At 45.5% G+C, this 21949-nt stretch overlaps 1 protein-coding gene across 4 annotated transcripts in view; it reads left to right on the plus strand.

The window, feature by feature from the left end:
* Nucleotides 1-21949, plus strand: part of LOC139567547 (E3 ubiquitin-protein ligase SMURF2-like) — a 70593-nt gene that overhangs the window by 20244 nt on the left and 28400 nt on the right. For 2 of the 4 annotated variants that reach the window (XM_071388891.1, XM_071388892.1), the window contains exons 2-8: nucleotides 8862-8900; nucleotides 11820-11967; nucleotides 16070-16203; nucleotides 19075-19140; nucleotides 19616-19700; nucleotides 20240-20323; nucleotides 21607-21824. In XM_071388891.1, coding sequence (XP_071244992.1) covers nucleotides 8862-8900; nucleotides 11820-11967; nucleotides 16070-16203; nucleotides 19075-19140; nucleotides 19616-19700; nucleotides 20240-20323; nucleotides 21607-21824 — 774 coding nt within the window. The remainder of the gene's footprint in view (nucleotides 1-8861; nucleotides 8901-11819; nucleotides 11968-16069; nucleotides 16204-19074; nucleotides 19141-19615; nucleotides 19701-20239; nucleotides 20324-21606; nucleotides 21825-21949) is intronic. The other 2 variants (XM_071388894.1, XM_071388893.1) reach the window with 1 other exon arrangement.

Genomic DNA, 21949 nt, shown 5'->3' on the forward strand with positions numbered 1-21949 from the left:
AAAAATTACTTGTGTCATGCACAAAGTAGATGTCTTAACCGACTTGCCAAAACTATAGTTTGTTAACAAGAAATTTGTGGAGTGGTTGAAAAACGAGTTTTAATGACTCCAACCTAAGTGTATGTAACCTTCCGACTTCAACTGTATATGACATTCTATTGGTTGCAAGAATTTTGTGTAAATTACATTTTTTAAATTGTTGACAGTCTTTCTTACACAATATTTTTCTTTGATAGTTTGAAAAGACAATACTCTAAAAGCTTCCCTAAAGCACATTTTACTTGTCCATCCAGATGCAGACTGTCAATATGGTGCAGTTTTCTCTCAATGTCAGCCCTCTATGGACACACTGTATGGGATTACGTTTGACAGTGTCTAGTCACACCAAGAGCTAGAGGATGTAAAATGGCACAGCCAATAGGCCTATTTGAACTGGACTGAAATTGAAATAGCCTACAAGCAGATGTTAGCATAAATCATTTAGAAAGCATGCATTAGGCATAAAAATAACTTGTAAGTTGTTGCTCCTCAACTGGATGATGGGATTTTTAGAATGCTGACTGCAGGGATGAAGTCACTTCAATACTATAAGCAGTCCTCTCATGGTTTGAGGCTCTACTATCTAGGCATTGCTCTACCAACAATAAGGCCTCTTTGGAGGCTGATCGGCCCTTTTGGCTGCAATCGCTTCACTGCAATCGCTTCTCAGCCCGCCAGCAATTGTATTCTAATGTGAACAAATGGACCAGAAAATGGCCTAGTTGACTGTGGGAGACTTGTCCAGTCACGCAATCTCCCCCAGCTACCAGGCAGCCACAAACCTTTGGCTCAGGGTGGTTTAGCCCGGTATGGTTTCATCATACCATAATCAGAATTTAAGAGGCCTGGGGTGATTGTAGTTAGTTCCCTCATTGGACTCACTTATCCAAATTTCATCATGTTGGACAACACAGATGTCCTACAAGGCTGTTTGAACATTATTCCTCTGTGCAATGTGGATGTGTCCCTTTTTTTAGAATCGGCTTATTGCAACATATGGTCCCCACTCGACTTCACAAAGCTTATAGTGAGGTACACTGTCAGCAAAGAGACAGAGGGAGAATTTCTGACCTGTGTCTGCCAGAGGGACAGAGCTTTTCGTGGTCAGGCTGTTCAGGAAACACTCCTGGCCCTATAATGACCCTTTAGCCCTCATCCAGGGCTAAGGTCCACATCCACCATCCACAATGGCTATTGTTTCAGACAGTGAGATCAATGACCTTGGCTACTTCAATACTCTTGAGTAAGTAGTCGGATGACGGTCTGCATGCAGTGACGTGGCCCTCAGGTATAACTCATAATGGAGGGGAGAGGAGCTCTGGGTTGAACTCTGTGATGGATGGTGATGTCTCAGTGTGTGGACAGTGTATTGTGGCCACTGTCTCTTGCCTCCTCACCCTCAGTTGGAAGATAACGTTGTTAACCCTCTCTTTACTGGTTTGGCCAGGAGGTAGGCCTAGTCAAACCTGTGCAAACATTATGGTGGTTGCGTCACACCCTCCGTACGGAGCCTCCGCACTGCATTTCCGGATCAAGCATAAATCACGTTTTTAGGAGTGACCATCTACAGCAGGGTTTCCAAACCCTCTCCTTGGGCCCCCCAGATGTTTCAAATGTTTGTTTTAACCCTAAACTGGCACACCTGTTTCAATTAGTCAAAGGCTTGATGATTAGTTGACTAATTGAATCTGATGTGCCAGTTTAGGTTAAAAACAAAAAATGTGAAGGAGAGGGTTAGGGAATCGTGATCTTCAGGGTATCCCCTTCAGAAAAGGCTTATAAAGAGGATTCCTGCTAGTTTGACATGGGCTGTCAGCAGGTTCTGTGTTTACAAGAGGCTCCACTGACCCCTGTTTCCCAGGTCAACATCTGAGAACGCTTGGTCCTCAGGCTGGGCTGAGAAGTGGTCACCTCAGTTTCCCAAACTTGGTCCTTGGGACCCCAAGGGTTGCATGTTTTTTTTTTTTTGCCATAGCACTACACATCTGATTCAAATAATAAACGAATCATCAAGCTTTGATTTGAGTCAGCTGTGTAGTGCTAGGGCAAAACCCAAAACGAGAACTGAGTTTGGGAAACGCTGCTTTAACCCATGGAAGCTGCAGCCTATTCTGTTTTGTAAAATACATAGCTGCCTACCTAATGCTCAAATCAGATCAACGTTTATTTGTCACGTGCGCCGAATGCAACAGGTGTAGACCTTACAGTGAAATGCTTACTTACCGGCTCTAACCAATAGTGCAAAAAAGGTATTAGGTGAACAATAGGTATGTAAAGAAATAAAACAACAGTAAAAAGACAGGCTATATACAGTAGCGAGGCTATAAAAGTAGCAAGGCTACGTACAGACACCGGTTAGTCAGGCTGATTGAGTAGTATGTACATGTAGATATGGTTAAAGTGACTATGCATATATGATGAACAGAGAGTAGTAGTAGTGTAAAAGAGGTGGGTGGAACACAATGCAGATAGCCCGGTTAGCCAATGTGCGGGAGCACTGGTTGGTCGGCCCAATTTGAGGTAGTATGTACATGAATGTGTAGTTAAAGTGACTATGCATATATGATAAACAGAGTAGCAGGGTAAAAAGAGGGGTTGTTGTATGCCATTACCAACCTTTCAAAGCACTTCATGGCTACGGACGTGAGTGCTACGGGTCTGTAGTCATTTAGGCAGGTTGCCTTTGTGTTCTTGGGCACAGGGACTATGGTGGCCTGCTTGAAACATGTTGGTATTACAGACTCAATCAGGGACATGTTGAAAATGTCAGTGAAGACACCTGCCAGTTGGTCAGCACATGCCCGGAGAACACGTCCTGGTAATCCGTCTGGCCCCGCAGCCTTGTGTATGTTGATCTGTTTAAAGGTCTTACACACGTCGGCTACGGAGAGTGTGATTACACAGTCGTCCGGAACAGCTGATGCTCTCATGCATGCCTCAGTGTTGCTTTGCCTCGAAGCGAGCATAGAAGTCATTAAGCTCGTCTGGTAGGCTCGTGTCACTGGGCAGCTTGCGGCTGTGCTTCCCTTTGTAGTCTGTAATAGTTTGCAAGCCCTGCCACATAAGATGAGCGTCGGAGCCTGTGTAGTGTGATTCAATCTTAGCCTTGTATTGACGCTTTGCCTGTTTGATGGTTTGTCGCAGGGCATAGCAGGATTTCTTGTAAGCTTCCGGGTTAGAGTCCCGCAACTTGAAAGCGGCAGCTCTACCCTTTAGTTCCGTGCGAATGTTGCTGTAATCCATGGCTTCTGGTTAGAGTATGTACGTACAGTCACTGTGGGGACGACGTCCTCGATGCACATATTGATAAAGCCAGTGACTGATGTGGTGTACTCCTCAATGCCATCGGAAGAATCCCGGAACATGTTCCAGTCTGTGATAGCAAAACAGTCCTGCTTCATTACCAAATGGAGGGCGAGGGAGAGCTTTGTATGCGTCTCTGTGTGTGTACTGGTGATCTAGAATTTTTTCCGCCTCTGGTTACACATTTAACATGTTGATAGAAATTTGGTAGAACTGATTTAACTTTCCCTGCATTAAAGTGTCCGGCCACTAGCTGTGCCGGGTGAGTGGTTTCCTGTTTGCTTATTTCCTTATACAGCTGACTGAGTGCGGTCTTAGTGCCAGCATCTGTCTGTGGTGGTAAATAAACAGCCACGAAAAGTATAGCTGAAAACTCTCTAGGCAGGTAGTGTGGCCTGCAATTTATCACAATATACTCTACTTCAGGCGAGCAAAATCTAGAGACGTCCTTAGATTTCGTGCACCAGCTGTTTACAAATATGCACAGACCGCCGCCCCCTCGTCTTACCGGAGTGTGCTGTTCTATCTTGCTGATGCAGCGTATATCCCACTAGCTGAATATCCATGTCGTCATTCAGCCACGATTCCGTGAAACATAGTATATTAAGTTTTTGATGTCCCGTTGTTAGGATATTATAATATTGATCTAATCTGAGGTGAGTGATCGCTGTCCTGATATCCAGAAGCTCTTTTAGTGCCATAAGATATGGTTGCAGAAATATTATGTAAAAAATAAGTTGCAAAAAAAACAAACACATAATAGCACAATTGGTTGGGCGCCGGTAAAACTGCTGCCATTTCTTCCGCCGCCTATTTTGAAATAGATGTTGATTCATTTCTTCAAATAATATCTAATGTATTAGGCAGTAGACCTGTAAGCTACTGTACAGAAAGGTTGTCATCTTGACGTTTCCCAACCCCGATCACGCCATTTAATTCTGTATCCCCACTCATTATCAAAAAGTGTTGCCTATGAAGTCAATCGCTGAGATTACTTTCCAGAAAACGTAAACCATCCCGGGTTGAAAAGTTCAACTGAACTGAGGAATTGGGGATGGCTTAGTTTCGGGGGTGAAAAGTTCACCAGTTTATTAATAATGCAGCATGTTGGTGTGAAGGAGACGCAACAGACAGCTGTCTAGTGTTAAAGACGGTGTGAGTGCTACTTCCTCTCCTATCTAGACGCTTCCATAACATCTTTGCATGTTAGATACGTATTCTGTCTGAGTGTAGCTTCACCCAGAGAGGTCAAATGGAGTTTAAGAGGCTTGAAGTCTCTCACAGCACGGCTCTCATGAGGGTGGTCCGTAGTGCCATATGTTATCTAGGCCTTCACACTATTATCAGAGGTGTGTGTGTGTGTGTGTGGAGTGGACACACACTTACACAATCAAGATATCCCCTTGGCATGCACAGTTGCTTTCAGAGGCATGGAAGTACACGCCTTGACACCCTATGATTGCTCTACTCGGCAGGGTTCCACAAAAACTAAACTTGGTGTTTACGTCTGGAAGATGATGGGGAGGTATAGGCCTCTTCAAAGGCAGAACTTCAGCATTCATCTGAATTAATGTTCTCGACAAGAATCGTGTCTGGTGTCTCCCGTTTTAGAATTTCTAGAATTTGAAATGGTATCCATATTTGATGAGAAGCCGCTCACATAAGAGAAATTCTTGAGTTTTGGCGTTCCCTTTCACTTCTCACATAACATCCCCTTCATCCAGCTTTGTGGCCAATTCTGCCCGGTAACAGTGCATCTGGGAAGTCAATGATGTGGTGATCGGTGAAAAGAGGCTTTTATTTTAGCATGGTCAGACATTGGAGCAGGGCGCAGGTAATCCCTTTTTCTCCATTAGTATTAGGGTAAAAGGAGATCTACTGGTACCGACTTTATTACGGTGTGGTGAATGGAAGGGCGCAGGGTTGATCAGGTCTCCATGGGTTACGACCTCCCGAGTTCCATCTCCATGGGTTATGACTGTGACATGTCCCACTGAGATTTCACTGAGTAATCCTAACCTTAACCAGGTCGTAATCCTAACCTTAACCAGGTCATAATCCTAACCTTAACATTACGGGAATGAACAAATATCTTACCCTGTATCAGTGGTTAGGGGCACTCTAAGGATCTGGCTATCCAGCCTGTCACTAACCTTTACAGTGACTGATTAATTCACTAAGGCTAAGCTATTTTAATATTTTTTTAGCAATTTGACTGTGAAATTCGTGGGATTTTGTGTTCCTTAGAATCAGCTTTTGACAGCATGTTGCTAGCGTTTAAAATCACAAATCCATTTTCAGTATATAAGCCTACACTTGCTTTAGCCAAGACTGTGACCTCTTATGATACTCGTTTTCTCCTCATTTCATCCTGACAACATGTCCATTTGGTCCCTGCAGGATCAGTTTAGTCTGTCTTGTGTTCTTGGCTCACAGCCAAACTGTCGGCTCTCACTGTGTAATTTCCCCTGACGAGCTGATTGTTAGTCTTCGCGGTGTAAATTGGTTTGTGTTGTGATTGTCTGTGTCATGATGTTGTGATTCTGTTCGATTGGCTGTGTAATTTTGGTCGCTGTCCTGGTCTCCGGATTAAACGTGCGTGATTTGAGCCGTAACTTCCTTGCTTCGTGCTTCCCTGTGTCATTTCTGTGGTATTTTGGTGGCTGTCTTTTCCTCTCTCGACATTCTTGAGTGTAATCAATTTTCACGTTGTCTCCGGGACGTGTGTGTGTTTGTCTGGCCCAGCAGTCTGTCTGTTGGGGACTGGTAAGTGTGACAGTGAATGTGACAGACTGGCTTTTCCTGGCAGTATCATGACGCTGTCAGTACTTAGTGCACTTCCCCCCAGCCTCCATACATAACTCCATGGTGAGACTGGTTCCACTTCCCACCCTGCTATCACTTTTCTTCTTTCCCTAAACAGACAGAATCACACAAACCACCAACTCTCTGACCTCATCCAGAACTAGTGTGTGTGTGTTGCGGTATGGGAATGGAAAGTGCCCCATCACCTGCTCCCTACTCCTCACCCTGCATAAATAATGACCGTTGAGTCTGTGGGACGTTGAAATGAGTGTGTGTCGTGACAGACACTGCAGACATTGAGAATGAGTGCATACCACAGCTTTGAGTAATGAGGTGGGCTTTGAGAGCAGTGCATTCCCCAGGACCGCCTGTGTAAAGGATACCCCCCCCCCCCCCCCCCAGTCTGTCCTCCCAGCGCCTGCAAGGGAAAATACCTTTCCCGTCTCTTGTCAGTATGGGGAGAGTTTTAGTTACGCTAATTTAGGTAGGCAATTGTTGTACGTGTGTAGTGTGTAGTAATGTGTTTCTGAGTCAATCGTTTTTTGTGGTGTTGGATACCAGACAGGTTGGATACCTTGACGATCATTTCCCCTTGGGGATTAATGAAGTACTATCTCTCATCTCGACTGTTACATTTCACCTGTCACTTTGTGGGCATAGGAAAGTAGCCTAGACACTGAGACACAGCAGTGATATGATGGAAGGAGACCCAGACACCCATCCTCCATTTTGTGTCCTCACATTCTCCAGGGTCATCTATCTATCTGTCTGGATCAGACTCTGGCCCAGACTCCTCCAGGCTCGTGGTGAGCTAAGAAGTCATGGAGGTCAGACTCATAGACTACGCTGGGGCTGCTACACCCTTACCTCAACATTCCCTTCCCCCCCCCCCCCCTCCATTGCTCCACTGTTCCACCCCTAATATCCCCCAATCAGCACCAGTGGTCTTGATGAGACCGGCCAACTGGGTACCTCCAGGGTCCAGAAACATCTCCTTGGAATGGCTTTCCACTCCTCTGGCTAATCTGTTGGGGCCTGGCTGGGTAGTAGCCTGCTATCTGGCTGCTGGGAGGGGATGGGGGGGGTAGAACTAAGTGTAGCCTGTGTGTGTGTCATGTAGTTTTAGGCTTGGGCCGTATCCAGATTGTCATACCTTCATACCGACCTTGTGCCATACTGGGATATTCTGTAATATTGGCACTGAATACAAGGGGTGCAGTTTTCAAACACCACTGATACTCTGTAATCCAGAGGTTAGCAAAGCTAACAAGTAAATGTAAAATCCCATAGAGAATGCTAACTAAATGCTAACGAGCGCAGTGCGAACATTTTGTACAGTTTCTGACCTAAACTATACAATTAACTAAATATTATCCAGCAAGACTCTTGATCCAGGAGGGGATTCTCTGCTGTTAGCAAGTGAATGCTTGATTTTGGAAGAAGTTAACCACTTGGCTAACTAGCTACTAAATTAGCAAACCAAATGCAGAACTGCAGAGCATTTAGCACAGTTAACCTAATAGTTATAAGATATCTAGCTGGCAAACATTTAGTTGTGAATTCCATTCTGTAATTAGATCACCTGGCGCATGCTGCAGAACAGTGAGTGACACAGAAGGCTCCGGTCTCTTGTCATTGTGTGCTTGTAAACAAACACCATGTGATTGGGGAGTACCATAAGCTTCATAATACTGTGACGGGTGAAATGAAGAACGTAATGTTATTTTTCTCTTAACATATTGCACAAGTTGACTGCAGGTATTTACTTAAGTAGCTACAAATATTCCAATTTATTAAAAAACTTTTGTTGACGGTATTGGAAAAACATCCGGTGGCTTTTTCCAAATACCCCAGTATACAGTATATACGGTATACTGCTCAAACGGAGTTTCTATTGCTCCCAATAAGAACTTGGCAGTACTAGGAAGACATTCATGACTTTGGCCCACTTTGGCTCACCTGGACCCTATTACACCAGGAGAGAGAGAGAGATTTACAGAGATGGTAGAGAGAACTGTGTACGTGAGCGAGAGAGCTAGGCATAGTGCTGCTGAAACTCATCTTAGCTTCTCTTCTGGAAGCCATTGTGTGTTGGCTCTTGGCTGCGATGCTTACCTCAGGGATTCGCTCCGTATTGGAAAGAATGCTTGTCTGCTCAATATTTTACAAGGGAAGCCTCTTTAACTGCTCTCTCTGCTAGCTCGTAATGGGCGGACAGACTGACGTACAACAGGGGTTACCCAGGGCAACCATGAAGACGACAAAGTAGAGCCAAGCCAGAAATCCTCCAATAATTGAGCTGTTGAACATTCTGAGGGAGCACCATCCAAAAGTGAGGTTATCGCAAAAGAGGTCTGTGATTCAGAGCAGGAATCCAAGGTACTGGCAGGGGTCAGATTCCAAGCTAAAGTTGGTTCTCATTTCATAATAGCTGTCAGACTCCAAATACCTGGAGTGAAGGATTGAAATGGAGTGTAGCTTAGGCTATTTGTGTAGGCCTAAACAGGACTTTGCCTAGTCATATAGCTCTAACAGTGCCCCTATTTGACCCACATGCTGTCTCTTGTGCTTTTGGTTTTATTTAATATGTAAGATCATAGGGTTTTTCCCCCCCACAGCTGCTTTGCGTTGTATTTAAAACTCCATAATATTGCTCTTCCATTGTACCACACCGATCATTTTACTCATCTAACGTTTCTTCTCTTCTCTTCCAGTGCTGTGTGCGAAGAACTTGTCAAAGAAAGACTTCTTCCGTGAGTAGTAACCAATTTTTTTGTTGTATCGGTGCTATTTCTGTCCTCCCCCCGTGCATTGGGATGGGATTGTCAGCTAGCTGGCTGGCTTTGAAGCCTTCAGTAGATGGAGTCCCATACGAGCTCAGTCTGCCTGAAGTATTGGCTGACGAATACAGATTAAAGATAGAACACATGATGCACATCGACGCTGGTCCCCGATGCTATCCAATGAAGTAGAAGAGCGTCGGTGATGAGCTAGTAATGCCTGACGCATGCTGTTATGACCGACACAGATGAGCAGCCATTAATGTCGTTTTAATAGTATTTTAATGTTACTCGGTCATTAGGCTGACTGTGAAAGGCTACCCGGTCGTTAACTGTGGAGTTTCTGTATCTTACTATCTTCACATTGGCTTTAAGCCAGAGGATCTGGTGTAGTTTTATATCATGGCGAGACGGAGATACTCGCCACAAATAAATACCTCTGGAACACAAAGCACAGGTACGTCCTCTTCGTAGGCTAATTATCATAGTGTAGGATTTTGGTAAATGAGAGCGAATTGGAACATTCTTTAGGCTTTACAGTTGCACATCTCCTTTGAATGTATTGGATTACTGTGGGCTTTAAGGCACAGTTTCCTGTAAATGACGCATTCACACACACACACACACACACACACACACACACACACACACACACACACACACACACACACACACACACACACACACACCTGCAGAGGGAAGTCCCTGCTTCCTCTGCCAGTATGGCATAGGGTTGAATGTGACTCAACAAGTTTGACCTGTGGGAGGTATCATTGCCTGGAGCAACACACACTCCTAACTATAGTCACACACAGTATGTCATTTCTATGGAGCACAGTCCGTGTGTGTGTGTATGCATACCAAGTTTCCGTTAGGAAAACTTGGTGCCGAACAACGTGACCGGCAAGATTTTAATTTCCCGGACATCCATATGCGTAACTCATTAGGGCATCCACCCACGGGGCTCAAAATCACATTTTAGATTATTGTTATTCTTCTCAACAGAATATAAAAGAGCCTGTAAATAAAGTAGAACAATGTTCTTGTACCAATGTGACAGGTTTTATTGAAAAGCGAAACATTACCCGTTGCATATTCATCCCTGCTATAAATCATCAATTAATATTTTTTTTTTTTTAGATTGAAAGATTTAGTGTAGGAAAAACACAACTTCAAAATATCATATTTGTATAATATAATTTGCGAACGACCTGACCTATAGGCTATTTGTATGAACACTTTCATTAATAAATAGCAAAACACAGCTGTCTTCAAATACAATCTAGCCTTTCTAATTTAATTTAGCCTAGGTATGAACATTTTAAGTAAGCCTAATAACTAACTAAACATGGCTTTCTACGAAAACCAGGGCCGGCCGGTCGGTCATGGCAGTTTTTGTCAAATTAACTTCAGATTTGACTTTTGGTAGCAAGTTGGGAAAATTAGGTTAATGTTAGGGAAAGAGTTAGGGTTAGCTAAAATACAAAACAATTCAACTTCTGACTTTAATTTGACAAAAGTTGGATCTCTTCTAGTCATGACTGGGCCGGGCCGCACCACTCCCCATTCCCGCTGTAAATCAGCACCACAGCAGTGGAAAGAGGATCCGCTAGGCGGCCACAAAATGAGAAATCGTCAAACTGATGTTGAACAATCAAATTTGATATGTAAATAAATCAAAATGTATTAAGGCTGGTTCATTGCGAGGAAGCTTATTACAATGCTAATGTGAAACGAGGCCCGCGCCATGCATTTATGAAAGCACTTGTTTCCAAAGCTCAAATGATATCGCACTCTATACGGTTCTCCTGGATGATGTTAATAAATGTTATGTTTATTGTAATTTGAACTATCGTGAGGTCGTGTCACGTGTGATATACGTGGATTTATTGAGACCTCTGTTTCCTATATGCAGTTGGCTGCCTAGTGATTGCAACATTGTAACTCTCCGATGTGAATAGTTGGCAACAACATTTAGTTTCCAAATACTACTGAATAAGCTCAACTGAAATACACATCATTACTCTAGTCTATCAATCCATTCCAAGTCTTTATACTATACATGACACGAGCGGGATATGTTGATCTTGCGTAGGTCGGTAGCAGTGTGTGTGTGTACCGTCCCTTATCAGATTTCCAGAGTCTAATAGACTGGCGTGGACAGACATGCTTCTGAGCTGCTCGCACAACTACATGTACACACAATATTTCCTATGTATGTTATCTGAATGAGTCACAGTGTAAATAAAGGTCCGTTGACAATGAATGTTTTGTATGCCGTCTTATGACTCAGCTGTTGTATTTGAGTGCAGTTCAATAGAAACTATCATTTTGACGCGCGCATACCTGTCCTGCATTTTGGCTCCAATTTCAGCTATAAGCTATAAAAAGAGTTGCACACTCTATATATAAACTCCACAGTAATTTATTGTGTAAATCACCAACGTGTCAGCATCACCTCGAAGGATGCACGGTGATGCTGAAACGTTGGTGATTTACCCAATAAATTACTGGGAGTTTATATATAGAGTTTGCGACTCTCTTTATTTTTATAGCTTAAAGTTTATTCGCCGTTAGTCAGCACCTTTTACATTAAAATCATTTTCTCTGGGTGTGCGCCAGCTCATGTTTTCTATCCAATTTCAGCTATAACATATCTTCATGTTAGATAATTAATATTATGTGAATTTAGGTCTGTTCATAGTCATTGTTTCTATGCCATCAGCTTGTGAATACAGTTACCTAGAAACTTATTCAGGCACACATCCTCCATTTTGTCTCCAATTGCAACATAAAATCTCCATTTCATATCAACACTTTTTCCATGCTAGATAAATGAACCATACTGTGAATATAGTTCCATTGACTCCATTGTTTCTATGCCATCCACAGTTGTGAATACAATCCTCCATTTTGGCTCCTCCTCCACAGGGCTGCCTGACCCCTTTGCCAAAGTGGTGGTGGACGGCTCGGGGCAATGCCACTCCACGGACACCGTGAGGAACACGCTGGACCCCAAGTGGAACCAACATTACGACCTGTAAGTCACCAGGGAAGACTCTAAACTGGTGGACCACCTTAGACCTATAAACCCTTGTTCACCATGTCTTCCTAGTTCCAGCTTGTCTCAGCAAGGTGGAATTTATCCTTTCAGATCTTCAAAAGTGCCTATGTAGGAAGTAGTAGCATAACCTCGTCCGCAGGAGGAACGTCTGGCGTGTGTATGGACTAGGGTCTGGAATTGGTGGAACTCACTGTCATCTCCTGAAGAAACCACTTTATATAATGGATGCCAAAGAACCACAGACAACTGCTAACGCAACCTCCCATGTTGACTATGGTTTTCAACGTTATCACACTGTTCTGGTTTCATTGACTAAGCTGTGGCGTCTCCATGTGCTGCTATGATAAGCGTGCGAGGAATGCAGCAGGCTACCCTCCCTTCCCGTGCTAATGTGCAGGAACACCCACCATAAACCATTTGAGGCCTTTTAACTGGGCGGCTGCACGCTCACTCTAAGGCTAGTCTGAAATGGCACCCTGTTCCCTATGTAGTGCACTACTTTTGACTAAAGTCCTGGTCAAATGTAGTGCACTTTATAGTGAATAGGGTGCCATTTCAGACGCAACTCTAGTCTAACCATTGCGACTGTCCGACTGAATATTTGGACTGAAATGAGCCATGTGTTGTGAATGTTGAGCAGCAAGCTTTACATGCTCTTCTAGGGAGTAATCGCCACCGGACCCAAAGGACCTACTGGCAATGCGTTACAGGAGAGGGATGTAAAGGGAGGGAGCGGGTGAGGAGAAAGCTAGACATGGGGAGAGAGGTGTGTGTGTGTGTGTGTGTTACAAAAGCATTGGGAAACTATGCAGAGATGTGGGTGTCTTGGCACCAAACCACTATGCACAGATTGAATAATACAGGGAATGTAGTTACATCATCAATTAGGTCCCCAAGAAAGAAAAGAACAAAAAAAACATAAGTTTGGCACTGCAGCGGGAAGGCATATTTGCTAGCTTTGCGCACACATGTAGATGTCTCTGTCCATCTCTCGCTGTGTGTCTATTTTTCTGTGTGTGTTTGCACACCTGCCCCCCCCGCCATGCTTGTCTTCAAACACTCGCCTCTCCACTGGTCCTGGGGGAGTCTCCCCTGCCAGTGACCCCTGACCCCAGGGCTCTGTCACAGGAAATGGCTGACATGACAAGTAGCACAGTTACAGATGGAGCCTTCAGCCCCAGCCTCAGCCTGTTGGCTGGCAGGTTGCCATTGCTCTCCACACCTCCCTCCACACCAGGCCAAGCTAAGTGCTCAGCACACAGCCTACCCAGCAGCCCCCTCTCTGTGGGTCTGCTACTGTAGTGTAGCCCTCTGGACTACAGACCATTACAGTTACTGCAGAATACATCCTTCATCCGCCCTATGTGCACATTCATGGAAGGTACTGGTGTGCGAAATACACCAATCCAATGCTTTTGGTTTGAAATGCATGGGGTTGAGTGTATGAGTGTACACTTTGAAGAAATAGGGCACAGTCAAGGAGTGTGTGACACACCCATTGACTAGTGCTTGTGTACTGCAAAACAGGCTGAGTTTTGTCGTTGCAGTTTTCACTAATAGTCATTGATTTTGCAATTTACAGCGTAACTTATGTAGCTATACGTTTGTAGCCAGAGGCCATTGAACCAGAAAAGAGAGGGCTGTCAAAACATGTATTAGTTCAGACGGTGTTTGGAGCTTGAGGAGCATACATTCTGCCTCGCTCTGTTTTCATATTCGGTGCGTCTAGCGCCTGCAGCAGGGCAGGCTGCATTAGAGACTGCCAGGTGATGGAGCTCCCAATGGGATGCTAATGGGATGCTAATGCACTGTATATCCCTTAGGCAAGCTAGAGACGTCATGAATAGTAACGGGGTTGTTTTAGAGCACAAGGCCCGTAAGCGCTGTCGCTGCCCTCTGTAGGAACCAATGTGGGTGAATATGTGACCCATTTTAGCTTCATACTGTATGTTAGAGCCCTTGATTGATTTATACAGTAGAAGGCGGTATTTCATATTTCTATAGAGAAGTTAATTGATACAATTGACGGTTGTACTTTTCAGAGGCCTTGATTTGGGTTTTCACCATTCACACTCCTCCACTCACTGCACCGACCACGCTATCCTCCTCACCAGCCTCCTCTCTCTCCCTACCCGGTTCCCTAATCGCTCGTCCCTCGCGGCCCAGGAAACCCAGAGCAGGTGGCTGCCGTGCTGTCATCCCAGAAGGCAGAGCTGGTTTCGCCAGCCGCCAGGGGAGGAAGTGTGACGGTGTCGTCTGTCTGGGCCGTTGATTAGTCTAGATGTCTATATCTAGCCTCATTACTTCTAACCCAGTCTGAGCTGGGAGACTGGCGTGACTGTGCACCAAATGGCATGACTAGATGTCTCCCATTGTGCCACCCCAGCTCACCAGTCACCATTAGTCACAAACCAGTGAATTGGCTAACTTGTTGCATCATCAGCCTAGAAACTAATCGAAGGCCGGTTAAGTGTTCCACCCTAATGAGGTAAGGGATTTGGAAGAGTAAACTGATCCGAGATCTGATTGGCCTACTTACACCCACTGGAAATGAAAAGCTCTTCAGACTAGCTAGACTGAGGCTCTGTAAGTATTACTTACCATACTGTGGTATTATCATATAGCTATACTTAGCCGTATGCACGGACAAGTGGGTTTTCTTCTCTCTCTCTGTTTTTTTTCTCCTCCTTAATTTGCTGCGGTAAGCACTGTTCTAATCACGGGCTCTACCTGCAAAGCCAGACTGCACATGGTTTCACAAATGCGTGTGTGCGCGCGCGCTTGTGTGTGAACGTGTGTTTATCACGGTGTGTGTGTGTGTACACGTGTGTCTTCCTCAAGTCATTTTGACTGAGGAAATTGTGTTTACCTGTCCTCATTTTCAAAGCCCCAGACGCTAGGTCACTGTCTGGTCTGCTCTCTCATTTCCCCTTAAACCCAGCCTGGTTTTGCAACACACACACACTCCAAATCATGTTGTTGGCCCATGCATTACCACCACAGTGTAGAGGTGGAGTGGCTTGGTTTGAAGCCTTTATCCAAATCTAGATCAGACAGCAGGTGGAAATTTCAACCCACAATGCATGCAAGGCTTTTAATATGAAGAGGAAAAAAACAGATTAGATTTAATGTGCTTAGATTAAAGTTTTATTTCATTTCTGTCCATCACTCCTTTAAAGACGGAACTATGCAAAAAGACATACTCCTCAATGGCAGCATTTATATTGTCCACAGACGTCAGTTGCCAGTGATATTAGTATCAGATATTTGAGCTGACTTGTCTATTGACAAAAGGAGACACTGTGTGAGCAAATTTGAAAACTGACTAGACAACCTCTTCCCACTCACTTTAACAGTTTGGGCCATGTGCATTTTCTATGTGCGCTCTGGGAAACCCTTCTCCTGGAAATCCGTCATGATATATACGTACCCATGGAGGAGGGCTGAGTTGGCAGCAGTGTTGGGAAAGCTGTAATTAGACCAGTCAGTGTGTGTGTTACTGTAAGTGCTGTCTGTCTGGGAGACTGTGGGGCAGGAGAGAGAGGGGAGACGAGGGGTTCTCCTCTCTCTGATTAATGATGACTAGGCTGACCTTATAGCCAGACAAGCAGCTTCATCGTCGTCATCGTGGACAGTTGGCACACTGTAATCAGAGTCATTTAGACCTCAGAACCCCTTCATACGTTCTGTGATGTGTCTTTGTGTACACACTTGTTTCTTTAGTAGGTCATCCTCTTCGGTATGTATGTATGTATGTATGTGCAGGTGTGTGTATGAGATGTATGTCTCTCCCTATTAGCTTCGCTGTTACCCTGGGATAATGACTCGGCACTCCAAAAGCACACTGATGGGCCTCAGTGTTATAAGCGATGCATTTAAAGATCTTAAGATGCATATTAAAGCGACTACCTCGCTCAAATTCACACACACACACACACACACACACACACACACACACACACACACACACACACACACACACACACACACACACACACACACACACACAGGTACATCGGTTGGTCTGTTATGTATTTAGTGACTCATATTAAAGGGACTGTGTCTCTATCATCCACAGGTACATTGGGAAGTCTGACTCCATCACCATCAGTGTGTGGAACCACAAGAAGATTCACAAGAAGCAGGGGGCCGGCTTCCTGGGCTGTGTACGCCTTCTCTCCAACGCCATCAACCGCCTCAAAGACACCGGTTGTAAGTGTGTGTGTGCGTTCAAGCATGTATTAGAGCAATAATTAATTTGTGCCCGTGTACATTTGAGTAAATATGTAGGTGAATGTGCTTTACACAGTGTGTGTCTGTCTAGCGGTGGTCTATCTAGTGTGAGACAGCAAAAAACCTCCCAACGATGACTCAAACCCAGACACACATTCCCCCCTTGATTCATCATTATTCCACTCCGAGTACGCAACGCATGATCTGATTTATAGACCACATCAAAGGCAAGACAGGTTTCTGTCCTGCCCCACTGCCTAGAAGGCCCTATTACTTACACACACACACACACACACACCTGCCATTAAACCCTATTGATTGACATCCATCTGGGAGTCTGGCACTGTCGCTGCCCCGCTCTGCCCGCTCCCTCCCTGGGTATCAAGTGCCAGTCTGGCTGGCTAGGGCACGGAGCTTGTTGGCGCTGCCTGGCCTGGTGAGACGGATGCCATCGAGAGCGGGATAGGGGGCTCCTGGGAGTTGGGAGTCTCGCCCATGTCTGGCGGTGCCAGCTCAAACACACTCCCTGGGGTTTCCACCTCTAGCGTGAAGGGAAACACACACACACACACACACACACACCCGGCCTGCTGTCTCTTCAGACACAGACTAACTGTATGTGAAGTAGACGTGCTGTCTCCCTTTTCTACTCTTGCAGTGACTGCTTCTTTATGAGTACTTACTGGAAAGTCTATTTCCTTTGTTTTACCTGGCTTGTTAGCCGTTAGCTGCTGCATTCAGACTGGGTCCCACCCCGGCTGCTAGCATTAGCAGTGAACAACCGTAGGTATAGAGCATTGCTCTTTTCAGCCACGCTATAACAGTTAACGGTTAAAGATGCTAGCTAGGCTGTTAAACTAGCTGTCTCCACTTACAGTATATTGCCTATGATATGATGTAGTCCTAATTGTACATCTAACTGCCCTACTTTCCTCACCCCTCCGTCTATAGTATATCTGTATAACTATCTATACCACTCAGCGGTTTTCTCCCTAAGTGGTGAGAGTCCTCTAGAACTTGTCAGTCAGACAGTGTGGCACTGAAGCCAGTCAGTCAGTATGGGTAGATGCTGCTGATGTGGACAACAAGTGGACAACAAAGGAGACAGCCTGTCGCAAAGCACCAGTCCTCACATAACCTGCCCCCGCCTGCCTGTCTGTCTGTGGTCCAGCCACCACAGTCTCTAGGGGCCTCTTCTTCTTCTGCTGCCGCGCCGTTTCCTAACAGTCTGGCCCGGTACAGCTCTCCAACTTCCTGTACTGCAACTTACTGTAGCATCACACACACACGCACGGACACTAACCTCAGAGCCCTTTGTCCTAGTTAGAATCCTGAGGCCTGCCATTTGTAAACTTTTTGTTGTCTTATTTTACCACAGTTTATGTAAACTGCTTTTGGTGCGTCTGTGATGGTGGACAGTATGTATAGAATGTATACATGGATCAATCATTTTAGTGTTATATCGTCTGCACGGTCTGGGTGGCAAGACTTGTATACAGAGAGACGTATACTGTTGATACACTGGTAATTAAGCCTACATATGTTGTGTAGACAGTGTCTTTTTTTTCGTGGTATATTTGGTTCCCGTACCCTTTGTATTCCCCTGCTCTTTCCTTTCGTCTGAGCCTGCCCCCCCCCCCGTCGCCCTTTCCTTTAGTTTTTTAAATGCACCTCAGATGTTTGCAGGGCCAGGATACAGTTTCACTTAGTCTCTTTTTTTTTTACTCCTCTGAAAGCTGCTTACTATTCCAGCCTTGTAACCCCTAGGCCGTCCCTGTTTAGTCTAGACACGTATCCGGAACAGATCCCCAATCCACAGTACAGTGCTGTCTGTCAGGAAGACACCCCCCCCACCACCACCTGTCTCCCGTAGTCTGGAAACAACCTAGGGTGTGCTCTCACTTTCTGCTCCCCCTGACCCAGACCAAAGAGTTAGCTAATAGGAGCTGACATATGTCTAGGATGTTTTGGGATGAGTAGAGGGAGAGCAGCTATGGCTGATCTGGGATCAGGGCTTAACCTGCACTGTGAAATGGAGACCCCTTTATTAGTGTAGGCCTCCTTCCTTTGGCTGACGGTCTTGTTCGTAGGCAGATTTGATGTGGTGTTCTGACTATCTTAGTCGTCATCTGTCATCATATTTCTCTTGTCGTCCAAGGTATTCACGTTTTCTTCACCTCTTGTTTTGAAGGGAAAGTGGTATGTTGTATGAGGATTGTGTTTTAACCCTTATTTTACCAGGTAAGTTGACTGAGAATGCATTCTTATTTAAAGCAACAAGCTGGGGAATAGTTACAGGGGAGAGGAGGGGGGGATGAATGAGCCAATTGTAAGCTGGGGATGATTAGGTGGACATGATGGTATGAGGGCCAGATTGGGAATTTAGCCAGAACACCGGGGTTAACACCCCTACTCTTATGATAAGTGCCATGGGATCTTTAGTGACCACAGGGAGTCAGGACACCAGTTTAATGCCCCTCCAAAAGATGGCACCCTACACATGGAAATGTCCACAATTACTGCCCTGGGATCTTTTTTTAAACCAGAGGTAAAGAGTGCCTCCTACTGTCCCTCCAAACACCACTTCCAGCAGCATCTGGTCTCCCATCCAGGGACCAACCCTGCTTAGCTTCAGAGGCAAGCCATCAGTGGGATGCAGGGTAGTATGCTGCTGGCTGGTATGATGTTGCTCTTGTGGTGATGACATAGCAGTATTGTAATAGCAGTGTTTGTCTTGTGCTTACTCAATGCTAAGGCCAGACAGATATAATTCCATTAAGCTTTAGAAATTCCCTTGGGGAATAATAAGTTATTCTTTGCTCATTCAATTGTTCTCTTCTAACCCCACAGATCAGAGACTGGACCTGAACAAGCTGGGCCCCAATGACAACGACACAGTGAGAGGCCAGATAGTTGGTGAGTACATCTGTGCAGTGCTATGGACCGCACACAAGTACGCACACACAAAAACACACTTTGGCCTGAGGAGCAGAGGTGTGGTTCTGTCTGACACAACCACAGGTCTGGTGGATGTTTCGCCACTATCATCGGACTGTCTGAAAGGAAAGCCATGACTGTCTGAGTAGCTCGTCGTCTCGTTTCTAAGTAAAACCACCTTTGACCTCTTAGGTTTCCACGGAGTCTGTTTGCACAACACAGACGGAGCTCTCTGGATCCGGTGTCACAGTACTCTGGGTTTACCTCACCACACACTGCTTTTAGTGTTGGAGATCTTTTCCAGACTGTGACCTGACCAGGAAGAACTCTGAGCCCCAGTTCACCTAGGGTCGAGAGTTTCCCTTGGTCAGGTTACGATTAGGATAATCTCATTCTTAGTTATACAGCATTGCATGATATTGGTCTAACTGCTGCTGTTGTCTCCTGTCTCCAGTGAGTCTACAGTCCAGAGACCGTATCGGCACAGGAGGCCCCGTGGTGGACTGCAGCCGTCTGTTTGATAATGATTTACCTGATGGGTAAGGCTTCCGGATGTTTCTTAAGACTAAAGCTACATTATGTACCAGTTTGCATGTATCCAATGAGAGAGGCTCTGCATGGCCAATCCGGTGTCTGCGTTGGCCGTACAGCCTTTTAAGTCAGGGCATTCATACTTATTTCACTTTGTGTAGCAGAGCTGTTGAGCAGAACTGTTGTCAAGGAAGTGAGTTTGTGTTTATACAGGACATCCTGCCCCCACCTACCATCAACCAGTCATGTCAATGTTATACGGAACCCTCTGCGTTGTTACAGAATTTGTGAGGGGCTCGATTTGGCCTCTGCAAGCCGGATTGCCGGATCAAGCATAAATCAGCTATTAGATTTACATAGTTTTCTTACGTAGTTATTTGTTATTGTATAAGGTTTAGCTTGAACGTTGATCTGAATCTGGTTGGAATAGGGGCATATTGAATCTGGTTGTATAAAAACAATTCTAATGCATATGGAAATACTTGTTCCTTGGTCTGTTGCTCACTGTGTCTATCTTCCTGTGTGTCTGTCCGTCTGTCTGAATCAGCTGGGAGGAGCGGAGAACAGCCTCTGGTCGGATCCAGTACCTTAACCACATCACACGCACCACGCAATGGGAGAGGCCCACCCGGTACGTCAACACACACACACACACACACACACACACACATACACACACCTACCTTTGCACCAGATGGAATCTCCCTCGGAAGCTACTGACCCTGGAGTGCAGCCAACATCCAGCAGACCGTTTGTTCACACACTGAGTACCAAAGGTCAAATCCATCATCTGTAATTTACATAAATAGTCCAGACATTCTTTATAATACAACACATCATCAACCTCCCTCTTCACCTCTGGCCTGTTTATTAGTCTATCTTCCTTACGTTGCCCTTAAAAAGGGCACCCAACCTCTCCCATCTAAGTCCTAAGGGAAACCGTTGCTTATATGCCACAACAACAACCTCAAGCTTGTCTGGTAGTATATTGTGCCTTGCTGCCCCAGAAAATTGGCCGTCCATGCACTATTGTAAAAGGAAAAACTTTTTTTTTTTTTTTTTTTAAAGAAGGAAACTCCCTCACGACGCCAGGTCAGCGGAGTCAATCACCACCTTCCGGAGACACCTGAAACCCCACCTCTTTAAGGAATACCTAGGATAGGATAAAGTAATCCTTCTAACCCCCCCCCCTTAAAAGAGTTAGATGCACTATTGTAAAGTGGTTGTTCCACTGGATATCATAAGGTGAATGCACCAATTTGTAAGTCGCTCTGGATAAGAGCGTCTGCTAAATGACTTAAATGTAAATGAAAACAAACCAGTCACTGGGCAGCCTAATGAGTGAGTTCCTATCAATTTCCTGAAAGGCTCAGTCCCATAAATAGAGCCAGCCAGGTTTGGCTTGGCCCACCTTTCTCCTGGAACAACTGTTGCCTTCCTTACTTGGCCCCTGTATCAGTGGAGCCGATAGGGAAGTAAGCAAACAAATAAATGACCCCTCTGGAGCTGGCCTTCCTATTTTTCTTTAAGCGGGAGGGGTGTGCTGTGGGATTGGGTTAGGGGAGAGGAGGTGGGTGAGGCAGCGGTTAAAGCGGTGGGGGGGGGAGTTGTCGAAGGAGAACCAAGGCGTCAGCGGTCCTGGATGGCCAGACAAAGTGGTCTGGGGGAGTGGAGGGGGGGCTCTTTCTCGTCTCCTTTTCTCGCTCCCTTTGACCAGTCATCTTATCAGTTGCTTTCCTGCCACTCTCATGGACTAGACTGCCACTGAGACACACACACAGGCAGGGGGACAAACAGTCTGACGCCGTCACACATTTACACACACACACACACACACACAAACAATACCCCATCAAATGTGCACACTTTCTTAGATATTATTTCAACCTTTGTGTCCCCCCCCCCCCTTTCCAGGCCGGCGTCTGAGTACTCCAGCCCCACCGGGCGGCCCCTCAGCTGTGTGGTGGATGAGAACACGCCGGTCATGACACCCAACGGGGCGGCCATCGGTGTGCTGCCCAGCAGTGGCAGTGACCCGCGGGTCCAGGAGAGACGCGTCCGCTCCCAGAGACACAGGAACTACATGAGCAGGACCCACCTCCACACCCCGCCGGACCTGCCAGAGGGATATGGTGAGACGCACACAAAAACATACCGGCATACAAAGACCTGCACACAAACATGTACACTAACACACACACACGTTCACATAACTAATGTATACACACTAATTTTCACACTGCCTGACCTGCCTAGA

The sequence above is a fragment of the Salvelinus alpinus genome, chromosome 2 (assembly GCF_045679555.1).
Source record: "Salvelinus alpinus chromosome 2, SLU_Salpinus.1, whole genome shotgun sequence".
Lineage (NCBI taxonomy): Eukaryota > Metazoa > Chordata > Actinopteri > Salmoniformes > Salmonidae > Salvelinus > Salvelinus alpinus.